The sequence below is a fragment of the Ptiloglossa arizonensis genome, chromosome 7 (genome assembly GCF_051014685.1).
Source record: "Ptiloglossa arizonensis isolate GNS036 chromosome 7, iyPtiAriz1_principal, whole genome shotgun sequence".
Lineage (NCBI taxonomy): Eukaryota > Metazoa > Arthropoda > Insecta > Hymenoptera > Colletidae > Ptiloglossa > Ptiloglossa arizonensis.
The window spans coordinates 25032559-25045000 of NC_135054.1; the positions used below are offsets into that span (position 1 = coordinate 25032559).

At 52.6% G+C, this 12442-nt stretch overlaps 1 protein-coding gene across 15 annotated transcripts in view; it reads left to right on the forward strand.

Annotated features, from left to right (window-relative positions):
• Spri (Src homology 2 domain-containing protein sprint) overlaps positions 1-12442 on the forward strand; it is an 88725-nt gene that overhangs the window by 75684 nt on the left and 599 nt on the right. For 12 of the 15 annotated variants that reach the window (XM_076316603.1, XM_076316604.1, XM_076316612.1 and 9 more), the window contains 13 exons: positions 2682-2866; positions 3434-3612; positions 3679-3801; positions 3921-4501; positions 4579-5296; positions 5375-5851; positions 5944-6088; positions 6164-6393; positions 10318-10778; positions 10918-11049; positions 11144-11386; positions 11500-11692; positions 11857-12442. The exon at positions 11857-12442 is cut by the window's right edge and continues 599 nt beyond it. In XM_076316603.1, coding sequence (XP_076172718.1) covers positions 2682-2866; positions 3434-3612; positions 3679-3801; positions 3921-4501; positions 4579-5296; positions 5375-5851; positions 5944-6088; positions 6164-6393; positions 10318-10778; positions 10918-11049; positions 11144-11386; positions 11500-11692; positions 11857-11960 — 3771 coding nt within the window. In that variant the 3' untranslated portion in view covers positions 11961-12442. The remainder of the gene's footprint in view (positions 1-2681; positions 2867-3433; positions 3613-3678; positions 3802-3920; positions 4502-4578; positions 5297-5374; positions 5852-5943; positions 6089-6163; positions 6394-10317; positions 10779-10917; positions 11050-11143; positions 11387-11499; positions 11693-11856) is intronic. The other 3 variants (XM_076316602.1, XM_076316600.1, XM_076316608.1) reach the window with 1 other exon arrangement.

A 12442-nucleotide genomic window follows, 5' to 3' on the forward strand; every position in this document is an offset into this window, starting at 1 on the left:
TCCGAAGAAGCTGTTCGAGTAACCACCGCGAAGGGAAAGTCCGCGTCGACGAAACGAACGATACGAAATATCGCGCGGGCGAAGCCCTACGCCCGAACGATACCGTCTCGACGACGCTCGAGCTTTTTTACCGCCGCGAATATTCTTGCGCGCGACCTATCCTTTCCATCCTCGGAAGGAACATCCACACGGATTCGTCGAAAAATGTTACGCAAACCGCGGAGAACTGTGCTCGTCCGGTTCGCGAACGCTTTACGGTGTCTCCTCCAGTGAGGCGCACCGTCCGTCCGTCCGTCCGTCCGTCCGTCCGCCGGGCGTGAAAACGCCCGGAGAAGAATTTCCAAACTATTTCTCGACGTATACGCGATACGCGCGGGGACAATTTCCGTCCTAATTGCGCCATTAGGATGGTATCGCCGTAGCGTCCCCGGTGGCCGGATCGAGCCTAGCCAAGGTATCTCTCGATGCATCGACCATTTGGCAAACCGAGCGGTGCGCGCTGGCTTAATATGCGGTAAATGCAAACGACGGACGTTGCCCCGACGAAATACGCCGGCCAAAACTTTTGGCGACCTTCCAAACCGCGATCCCGCTGAAAATACGCATAACAAGTGGCATTGTTAGCACGCTGCCTCGTAAAAGTCCACCCTCGAGCCAGGTGGTTTTGCTCGATTTAAATATTATACTTACGAGACTTTCTTCGTACGGGACGAAGAAGAAGCGCTCGTTCTCTTCCGAGGCTACTTCTCGAAAAATACGTCGTTGCTCGAAACTCGTTGCACTCGCGGGCTCCGAAATTCGATTCGGATCTTGGTTTCGACGATTATCCCGTATCGACTCCGAGGCGCGACCTCGCGATTCTCGACTTTCGCGATCGCCTCGGACATTGACACAGTTTTCCGTCCGGGACCGGTCACCTCGACTTCCATGTGCACGGTTCTTCGCTTCGATTGTTCGTCGCACGGTCGATGCATCGCGAGATCGAAGAAACGGATAGATGGTCGGCAGCCGGCGGAACAATGCTCGTCGTCGGGAAGTGGAAGCGGCACGGATAGAGAGTTCGATCGGTTCTCGGCGAGAAGCGAGAAGCGAGAAGCGAGAAGGGAGAAGCGAGAAGCGACAAGTTTCTTTGTTTCCAGCGGTGTCGTTCGGAGCTCGGCCCGATCCGTCTTCGTCACCGCGGTGCAATCGGTAGGATCGTTCCCGCCAACGATCGACTCTCCGCGAAAAATAACCTCGACGTTTCGCGCGAGGGCGTCCTCCGAGATTCCGAGATCGATTTTTCGATTCCTCGAAAGACGAGAAGACAACTCTCCGAGTGCTTTGCCGCGAAACACGGAGAACGGAGAACGGAGAACGGAGAACGGAGAACGGAGAACGGAGAACGGAGAACGGAGAACGAGTACTCGAACCGCTCGGAGACCGTGTCAACGACCACGCGAAGACCGCTTCGAAACGAGATCGAGACCACCGGACGAAGACTCGTAAAGACGAGGTCGAGTGCCCCTCGAAATTGCACTCCGGGATGAAATCGGGACGAAAGTAGGATCGGACGGAGAATACTCGAAAACGAGATCACGACCGGATAAAGAAACTCGTGAAAATTTAAAGACCGGGTCAAGACTGCTCGACGGTAACGCGAAGACGAGAAAGACGGGGAGCCTCGAGGAGATCGACTCGAGCCTCGTCCGTTTAACCAACTAGTATCGCGATTCGGATCTCTTTCAACGAGGAAAGTTCTTCGATTCGCGAAACGTCCAACGTCGTAACTTTCTTTGTCACGTGTCGAAGAAAAACTAACAATTGTAAAATTCCAGCCGCTACTACTCCGAGGAAAGGAAAGGCACCTCTGACCGATCCCAAGGATATTTTCGCGATAGTTTTCTTTTTCCAGCCGACGAATATAGTATGTAAGGGAAACGGAGCGGCGAGGTGCGGTGGCGGCGGTGGCGGCGGTGATGGCAGCACGGAGGATTGGTGGGGGCTGTAATCAGCGGGAGAAGGACTGCGAACGAGCCGTGCCATTGTGGCAGCATTGTTTTCCCGGTGGGGTTCATTGTTTTCCAGCTTTGTTAATCGTCCCGCTCCGTTCATACCCCTGTCGCATCAGGGGCTACGGACGAATTGCACGGCCGAAAAACAATGCCGCTCGCAATTACTCCTCCATAGGCGAGACGACACCCCCGCCACCACCGCCTCCACCGCCTCCACCGCCTTCTTCGGCGTCGAAATTGCTCGGAGCCATCGAGCGGGAACAAAATCGAAACGCAACGGGCCATGGTGTAATTCTTCGCTTCTCGTAACTCGGCTAACTCGGAAAATGAACGGAAAATGTTCGAAGAAACGGCGGCTCGTGCGCGAAACGCGAACAAGAGAGGAGGGAACGAGAGACTCGGGCTTTTCCCAGCTTTCTTTCCTCCGGCTTTGTTTCCCTCTCGAAGGTCGCGAGGACCGCGAGGGCCGCGAGTTACATCGACGATACGCATCTTCGAGAGACGGACGACCCGAGGGATCGCTTGACCCAGTTTTACGCGGTAGCTCCGAGAGATTCGCGGTCTTCTTTCTCGAGCCCGTGGCGCGAAATTTTGTTCCTTTTCCGGAAATTGGCTCGATTGTTTTCCTTTCCGACCGAACCTTTGTTTCGGACGTCGAAAACTTACGATCTTCGTTGTTGCTCGCAGAACTTTGTCGTCCGACAATCGAGTCAGAGCGACACGATGGCCCTCTCCGTGCGGCTGCCGCCAGGAAAGGGACCGTACATCGAGCACTACCTGATCCAAGCCAACAAGGGGAAGCTGAGCTTGGAAACCAGCGAGAACAGGTTCGACAACATCCCCTCGCTGATCGCCCACTATTCTCAGTGCTGGTGAGTGGCCTCTCTTCGCGGTCGGATAGCATCGTCCGCTTCGCGTACCCCGTACGCGCTCGATCGGCTGGCCGCTCGAGGCCACCGACAACGACCACCGACCACCGACCACCTACCACCTACCACCTACCTCCTACCAGCCGTTTCTTCCACGTCTCGAAACTACCGCAAAACTATTCTCCGTCTTTCGGAGCGAATTTGAGCGGTCATTCGATTCGAAATTGCCACCGGGAGATATCAGGCCGGCGGCGATTTTTCGGTTTGCACAATTTATCGAATTCTCGAGCATGTAAACGAAGCAAAGTCGCGAACGAAACCTGCCCGGCGAAAGTCGCTTCGATCGTGTCCCGAGATTATTTAGACGGCTAATGGGAGGAATTAGGCCCGATTTTCGCGATAATCGACGATTCGCGAGCGTTCCGGGTGCTTTACCTCGACGCGTTATCTTTTTCTTCTTCTTTCTTCTTACCTTTACCGTTGTCGTTCGATCGTTGTCCCGATTTAGCCAATCCAGACGATCCGACGAAGCATCGATTCACCTCGATTCGTTTGTTTTTCTTTGGCAAGCAGCGACGAATTGCCGGTCCAATTGACACTGCCAAGGGCAATGCGCGAAGCCAAGAATAGACAACAACTCTCGTCTCTGGCGCTTTTGGGTCAGGAATTCTGGAGATATCCAATGGCGAATCCGAAACCACCGGAAAGCAGCAGCAGCAACACTTCCAGTTTGAGCAGCTTTCGGGGCGGTAAGTTCCATCGAACCGGAGAGAGATAAAACGCGATATTTATTCCGAGGAATAATTTCTTTTCAGGTAAGAACAATCACAACGATCACAACGATCGCAACAATCGCAACAATAACAACAGCACCGTTCACACGCCCACGGCGGAAAGCATAGTGTTGAATCTTGCCCCGATATCGTCGCACGATACGCGTAAGTGGTCCTCCTCCTACGAAACGATACGGAAAATCGTTTCTCGGCAAAAGAATTTCGTTTCGAAAGGGCCGCGAGACGAAAATAATAGCTCGTTGCTCCGTAATTTCTGCTCGCAGGAAGCTCGTCGCCCATGACCGCAGTCACAACGTCGACGTTCGCGTTGTCGTTGCCGCGTCAACCGCGGCCGACGCCGCCCAACACCCTCAACCTGACCACCTTCAACGAGCCTCTGGACGCGAAAAGGGAGAAAATGTCCCCGGGCGAGAGGCTCTCGCAGAAACTGATCTCGCCGAATTTGGTGCAGAGCGTGCGTTGCCCGTCACCGGTGGTTCACAACGTCGAGAGCAACGTGCTCAGCCCCGTTCAAGACACCAAAGTCACCTTCGAGACGAAAAGTATCGCGGAAACGTCGAAATCGACGGTGGTCGAGCTGTGCAGGACCAGATTCTCCGCGTCCACGTCCGCGTCCACGTCATCCGCGTTCAACAATCTGTCCTGCGCAAACTCGCCGGTGCTTCTGCCGGAGATGAGAAACATCATCGAGGATAACCACGCGATCGGACAAAACGTGAGAACGCCACCGCCGCCGCCCCCGAGATGGGCAAAGCCGGGATTGGGACACGCGCAAAACAATTTCACGGTGACCACCACGGTTACGTTCAACGTGAACCAGACCAACGACATCGGCAGTTTGCAGGTGAATTTTCCGCGAGGATCGATTTCACACGTAATATCGAATACGCTAATCGGGATTGATTCTCTTTACCGTTGCAGAACACCCCTTCCGAGCCGAACACGTCGCTGTCGTTGCTGAGCCCCCAGAGCGCGACCTCGAACAAATCGCTCGGCTCGAGCTTCTCCGTAAAGTCTCCGTTGTCCGCGACAACGCCGGTACTCTCCCCGATGTCGAAGCTAGTCCCGAATACCGGCGTAAAGACGCCGGCGGGCAACGTTCTCTCGCCGACGACGCCGTCCAGCACGAGCAAGTCGAAGAGAAGGCGGGATCGAGAGGCCCGTAAAAACTCTCAACACTATCAGGAATCGGACATCCTGGAGTCGTACTATCGTAGCTCGCCGGGCGACAAAATCTCCGATTACGAGGACATCTGGAACACGACCGATCAATCGAATCACTCGACCTGGTCACCGAACGATAAATTTCCACGGAACGAGGGTCCTCCGAATCCTCAGGAACGGTTGAGAAACTCGCACGATCGGCCGACCGTTCAGGAAAAGCCGACGATCACGGCCGAGAGCCGTAACTACAACGATCGGTTACCGTCCAACGACCAACTGATCGTGAGAAACAATCGAATGGTCCTGAGGAACGACAAGTCGATCGGCAACGAGAAGCTCAGCTACAAGGAGACGATCAGCCCGGAGTTCAGCAGCTTCAAGCCCGTGCTGGAGGCGAAGCCTACCGATCAAGGGAACGGCTCGCCGCCGGAGGAAACGGGAATGGGAAGGAGACCCGATCTCTTGTCCCGAGTTTGTGAGTAGATATCGTTGCGAACGCGACCTTTTATAGTTTGCGAGCCCGTCTCGATCGATCGTGTTTCTCTCTGCGCAGGCAGCGCGAATTCGTTGAACAGTCCGAGCACGGTCACACCTCCGAGGAACAAGCTCGGACCGATGCTGGTAAAATCGGAGAGCAACAGTCCCCTGACGCCCGAGTCCAAGCAAGGGAGTCCCTTCTACGCGGAACCTGCCGACGCGATCGCTCAGGGCGCCGTGGTGATACCGAGAAGACGACCGAGGAACAATCCAGCGACGAACAAGTATCGGCACAGCGAGCCAGGTTGGTTACAGGCACCGGTGGTGCTGCCCGGTAACCCCAATCAGCTTCATCCGATCGACTGGGAGGAAACCGAGGAAACCGAGGACAAGACGCCTCTGATATCCTCCTCCGTGGACAATCTGGCCAAGCGTCTCGGTACCAAAGAACCGAAGAAGATCCCGCGCGCTAAGCCGGTCCAACCGCCAAAGATCAGGACGAAGATGTTGAACGACACGTCCTGGGCCGTGGACTCCAGCTGGGAATTCATCGGTATTCTCTGTCTCTCCGTCTCTTTGTCGTTTCGTCGTTATCGAGCGTAACTCGTCGAAACGACCGGTGGTAAAGCACGATTTTTCGTTTAGGTAACGAAGGCGACGATTGCGAACCGGATTACGACTGCGACGCGGACTACGAGGGCAACAACCTGGCCAGGAAGTTTCCGGACGAGGAGTGCGACAAGGACGTCGTTGGGAACACATTGACCGTTCAGAGTATCATTCTTCAACGGTGAGCATCCGACGCGTTTCTTGGTTCGATCGTCGATAGACGTACGTTGAATCGCGAGGTTCGTCGCTCCGACAGGTACCCGGAGCTGTTGAAACCACCGGACACGTCCGAGTCGCTGTACAGCGACAGGAACTCCTCGTACGACAACGTCGAGAAGAGAAACGAGAGGGAGGACGCGTCCGACTTCAGGAAGGACCGCGTCTACGATTCCTCGGAATGGGAAACGCCGCTGGAGACGGACGAAAGCGACGCGGAGAGGATAAACAAGAACAAGAGTATCAAGGAACGACTGGACTCCCTCCTCTGTAAGTTCTCCACACGATGCGTCCTTGGAACGAGCGAACGTACCGAAAGAGCGACAAGAGAATACGAAAGAAACGAAACGACCGACCGCGAATTTACTCGATCGTTTTCCGGGTTGCCATTGCCGGAGCGGTTATCGCGCAACGGCAACTTTGCGGCCTCGAGACTCTCGACGCCTTCGTGCCCTCGTACGCCCTCGTACGCCCTCGTACGTCCATTTTCTTCGAATCGCGTTCCTGCCTATCACCGAGATTACCGAAAAAAATGACTCGATTTTCCGAAAATGTTGCACGCGTTTATCTTGCGCGTAGCCGCGGTGACGGTTATTTTCTCGATCGGATAATAATTGGCCGTTATCGTTGAGGCAAACAGCGTTATTAGGATCGATGTTGTTTTCGTTTGTTTATCCCCGCGCGGCTAAACGTCGATCGTTTCGGTTCGCTGGAATCGTCGCGCGTGCGTACGTCGGACGTTCCGCTTGTCCGTGTTATCGTAAACGCACCACGTGCGTCAGGGTAGACGAACATCGGCGCACGCTCCGCGTAATATAGTAATCCGCGAACGGCGGGGACGAAACTCTGGCAGCGCTTCGATCGACGTATTGCGCAACAGCCGGCTTATCTGGTAAAGTTCACGGTCGGTAAATAATGCAAATACCCGGGCGTCCAATGGATCGATCGAACGATACGATCTCGTTGCGATAAATTTGTAAAAATCGTGAACGCCGTGTCCATCGCGTACCATTCGAGACGACTAAACGAGAAGAAGCAGCGATTCGAAGATTACGGAGCGTACGAATCGGCAGAAACCGTGCGTGACCGTATTCGCGATGGTTCGGCGTCGCGCAACTCGCTTCTTTCTCCGCGAAGGAGCTCGAACGCGTTCGATCCCCTTTTAGTCCGCGATCGCCGGCGTACTATATATTTTGCGTCTGACGCATCGCTCGCAATTTCTTTCTTCCCGATCTCTGGCTATCGCGCGACGCGCGATCCGACCTTCTGGACGCTCGGTGCTGAAACAACGCCGCGCAATGTTACGTTCTCGGGAACCGTAACGGTAGCGGTGCACAAAGGACGGTCGCGATTCGGTCACCGAATTCCTCTCGAACCGAATCGGTCCGCATCCGGCACGGAACGTCGTTTCACCGGTACCGCGACGAACAGAGGCCCATTTTCTTAGCTTCTCGTGTTTCCTTCCAGGGATCTCGGCAAACTTTAAACGCGTACGTTCGTACTACGTTTCGATCGAATCCGATAACGCGTACCCTCGTCGCTGTATTTTCGCGCGAAATCATCTTTCGAATACCAACGCATCGATATTATTGAATCACCGTTTATTATTCTCCGCGTTTCCAGGGAACGAGGTTCCCGATAACGGACGTTTCGATATCGGTGCTCGTAAATAAATCGAAAACGACGTTTTATCGTAACAACGATATTTATTCGCGCGGTTCAGCCATCTCTGGGAAGGTTCGAATTCGGCAGCGGTCCAACTTTCCGCGATATCGATGTCGAGCGCACGTCGAACCCAATTCCGTGACTAAGGTTCGCCTCGTTGGATCCCCCCTCGATCGGTAACGCGAATCTCCTGGTAAGTCCGAGGACAACGACGAACGGCTACTCGTGTTTCTCGGCAAAACCGACCATCACCGTTCCATTTATAATCGAATTCGATCCGATTACGGTTTCGGCCGGGATTAGCACCGACGGAGCGCGCGAACTCGCTACTTGGACGGAACACGCTCATACGTTACCGTATCGGCACCAACCCACGCTCCAAGTAATCGGTGACAAAGTTCAGCCGCGTTATTAATCCCTTCGGAAGCAGATCGTAATCTCGACCGCGTCGGGTTTTATCTCGATGTTCGACAAGCTGTACGCGTGCACGGAGAACGTCACGCGTATCGATGCGTATCATTCCTCCTTCGAGATGTACCTACACCGACCTATTACGAATCGTAGCGTTCTTTATCCGAACGATTTCCGCGATCGGTTTATTTTTTTCGCTCGGTTACGAATCCAAATATAGAAGAACGCGTATTCATTTTGCCGAACAGTGTTTTCGGAACGTGTCTTTGGACGATTTCGGGAGAGTTCCCGAAACGGGTAAAGCTCGTCTTCCTCGTCTTTCTTGTCTCTGTGATCGCTCGTCCGAGAGAGAGAGAGAGAGAGAGAGAGAGAGAGAGAGAGAGAGAGAGAGAGAGAGAGAGAGAAAATAGAGAAGCCAGGCCGAAAGGGGACGGTCGTGGTCAGCGGGGAAACGTCCTTGACAACGAGTCGTCCGAGAAAGACGACTTTGGCGGAGCGTCGCCGATTTCTCCGGCTACCTTTCTCGACAGCGCCGTCGATCCTTCAGTCTCGAGCAGACCATCGTCGGTGCAGCTCGCGTCGAGTCGAACTCGCGCGATCGTCGGTCGAACAACAGGATCTGAAATTTTTACGAGAAACCGTTTTCTCGGTGTTTCATCGAACAAGTTGTGAATGTTCCGATACGGCGATAACGCCGAATACACGCTTCCGTCGATTTAGGACCGGAAACGTCCTTCTCGGTATCGACCGAGAGATAGTGCCCTCGACTATCGAACGATTTATCGAACGCGGAAGTCTTCTCGAGAAAACCTCGGCTTTGTTCTCGATTTCCCGCAACAGCTTGTTCGGGCAAGTGCGTCGTCGAACATCCGACTTACACGAGTTTTCGCGCGCGATTCAAGGAGCGGGAAATTTGTTCGTGAAAAAATATTCCGTCTTCCGTGATTAATTTCCAACGGTACGAAGCAACGAAACGATACGATACGCGATACTCGTTCCCGAGAAGGGACGGACGGTATATCTGGCCGTAAGATTCCACGGTCGCCGACGATAAACCGCTCGACGGCCGGGCGGGCGTCCTGCTCGGGTCAGCGTCGTCTCGATAGTTCTATGCGGAATTCGCTCGATAAGCTCCCCGACGCGAGAGAAATGCTGCAAAGGAACGTGGTTCCGCGGACGAGCTGGGACCATTTCCTCGCGATAGCGGTACACGAACGAGGAAACGCGTTACCGTTACGGCGGCCAAGGAACGCGAACGGAACGAACACCCTGCTCGCCGAGAAAAAACATTGAGAAGAAACGATTCGGGAGGTCTTGCCGAAAGACCTGATCGATGCTCCTCGATTTCGAGATTATCGCGTCTCGTTGATCGAAAGTATCGCCGCGAAATTCTTATCGGCGAACCGAACAACGATATCGTCACGATTTCATCGACCAGCGAACCGAGTCGGTCGATCGACTCCGAAATTCATCGACGATCGTTACCAAGATGATCAATTGCTCGGTGGAGGTTCGCAACGAGCGAAAGCCCGTCTCGTCGAAGACCAGGGGCCTCTTCCAGAAACTGGCCAGGTGGTTCCGATGTATTTGCAGAAGACTTCGGAACAGCGTCCAAGTCCTTAAACGTGAGCGACGCTCGTTACCGTCGCGAAAACGAAAACGAATTCTCCGCACGATTCGCAAATTTCTTTCCCAGCTAGATAAATATCCTAGAGATTATTCGATAGCTGCGAAAAATCAAACCACCATCGTTCGAATTACGATCGCGTGTCCAGATAAAGTCTATTTTCAATATTGTTAACGTATCGATTATTATCGCTATCGATAAGATAAAACAACGACAACGACGACGACGACGACGACGACGACGACGACGACGAGGACGATACACAAGGAGGTATTTACAAAGCTAGCGACGAAAACACTTTCAATCGAGTACATTCGGCGCGAGAAATTTGGACGAAAAATTGATCGGCTTTGTAATCGGATTGCGAGTAATCGTCTCGTTCGACTCTCCGTTCTCGATGTTCCATTCGATCGAGTACAAAGTTTCCACCTTTTCGTTCTCTGTTGCGTTCTCCGAAACGAAAAATTAACGAGCGAACCTTGTTTTTTCAGCTACTCCGCGGTTACAAGCCCTTAGGAACCGCGACAACGGTGGCACCGGATCCACGATAAGGTTGTACGCTCTTGAACTAGCGGCGGACAAAACGACCACCTTCTCTCAGAACATCGACAATTTCATCCAATGCACCAAGGAGGGCAAGGAAGCGAGCCCGCACGTCGTCATGAGGAACATGCGACAGTTCATGTCCGGCATGAAGAATTATCTGGTAAAGCACGGTGAAAGGGAGTTCGAGAAAGAGGTGGAGAAAGAGAGACTGAAGCTGAAAGCGAACGAGTTTCTAAACTTGGACGCCATCTTGGAGGGAGTGATGATGGGCCTCGTGGTGAGACCTCTCCGAGAACACGTTTACAGACTGTTCGTGGAACATTACGCGACCACGGGCTCCCTGCAGACCCTCGCCGAAAGCATTCAACACGCCCAGGGGAAACAAGTTCAGGATCTCGGTGTTCGAGTTAGTAGCTCTTTCGAAAAATATCCTTTTCGTTTACTTTGTTTTCCTCTTAGCGTTTCCCAGGCTTCGATGCATCGAACTCGCAGCGAGCGAGCGACAAACATTCGTCCGCTATTAAAATCGACCGTTACCCTTCCAGCCAAAGATCGTTCCACCGACGGAGCCGAGCTTGGAACGAATCCTCAAGTACATCGATCGTCTCCAGAAAGCTGATTCGCCCCTGGACAAGCTGGAGAATCTGCTCGCGGCCATTTCGGCGATCTTCAATTCCGTAAATACCGTTTTCGACTTTTATACTATATATCACCGGCATTAGCCGGAGGGACGATCGAGCGCATTCACGAGACGACGATACACCCATTTAGGTGAAGCTCGCGAATTCTGGCCGACACGTGACGCTGGGCGCGGACGATCTCCTGCCTCTTCTCGTTTGGGTCTTGGTCCGCGGCAAAGTAGTGGACGCCGAGGTGGAGGCCGAGTACATGTGGGGTCTGCTTCATCCCTCTCTTCTCACCGGGGAGGGAGGTTACTATCTGACGACCTTGTCCAGCGCGGTTCACGTTTTGAAAACGTTCAAGTCTAGCCAGGGAACGATGTCCACGTTGAATGTAAATCAAGCACCGATCATCTTTTATCGGGATGTTCTGGCAATTTCAAGCCGACTTCTGTATCTCGAATACCAACGAAAGAATCTCTATTTAAATTCAATTATTTTATTCAGGGCTGCGGAACACCCGATTGTTCGTCCGTACTAAGAATCTTGGTACCGGACGAATTGCACGGATCTCTAAACACCAGAACGCTACCCGTGCGACCCAACATGAATACCAGAGAAATTTGTCGTATTCTTGCCCATAAGATAAGGTGCACCAATCCTCAGGACTACGGTCTCTTCAAATTAGTCCAGGGCGAAGGTAACGAGTCTCGCGATTGAAAAATCGATCGAAGAATAGTTTCTACCAAACTGTCTCCTCCTTTACCGAATTACCCTCCTAAATGGAAACGAAAACGAAAACGAAAACGAAAACGATAACGATAACGATAACGATAACGATCATTTTCTCTTTTTCCTTTACAGAAACCTTACTCGGCGACCACGAATGCCCGCAAGAGCTCTCTCATTGCCTTTTCGCTTACAAGCGAATCGATGCCAAGATAGCCTGGCCAAAAACCAGCTCTTAATAGGTCTCGCGGTAAGGATCGCTTACGATGAACGATGTCGGTTTCGCGGACGACCGAACTAACCAGTTTAAAGCACCTGTCTTATCGTTAGTTTTGTCGTTGCACCGTTTCCTTTTTAAAATCTCGTTCTCTTTCAAAATTTTCAATCGTACAATCTCGAGCACAAATACCCGTAATTAATTCATAGAACTCGAACACTGCCAGATAAAAAACATCTTCCAAATATAGTGCAACTACTGATACTCGACGACGATGAAACACGAAAAAATTTTGAATTTCGTTCGAGACAATCCGAGTACTTAAAAGCGAACAAAGTTTTTCATCGAAACAATAAGCGCGCGCGATAAATCTGCGTATATTCGTCTTTGTTTTTATCCACCGAGTATTGACCCGATACACGACATATTGTCGCGGACATTGTCGTTTCATCGATCGGTTTCTTTTTCCTTTCAATGCTTTTCCAACGAGCATCGTCGAAAGGT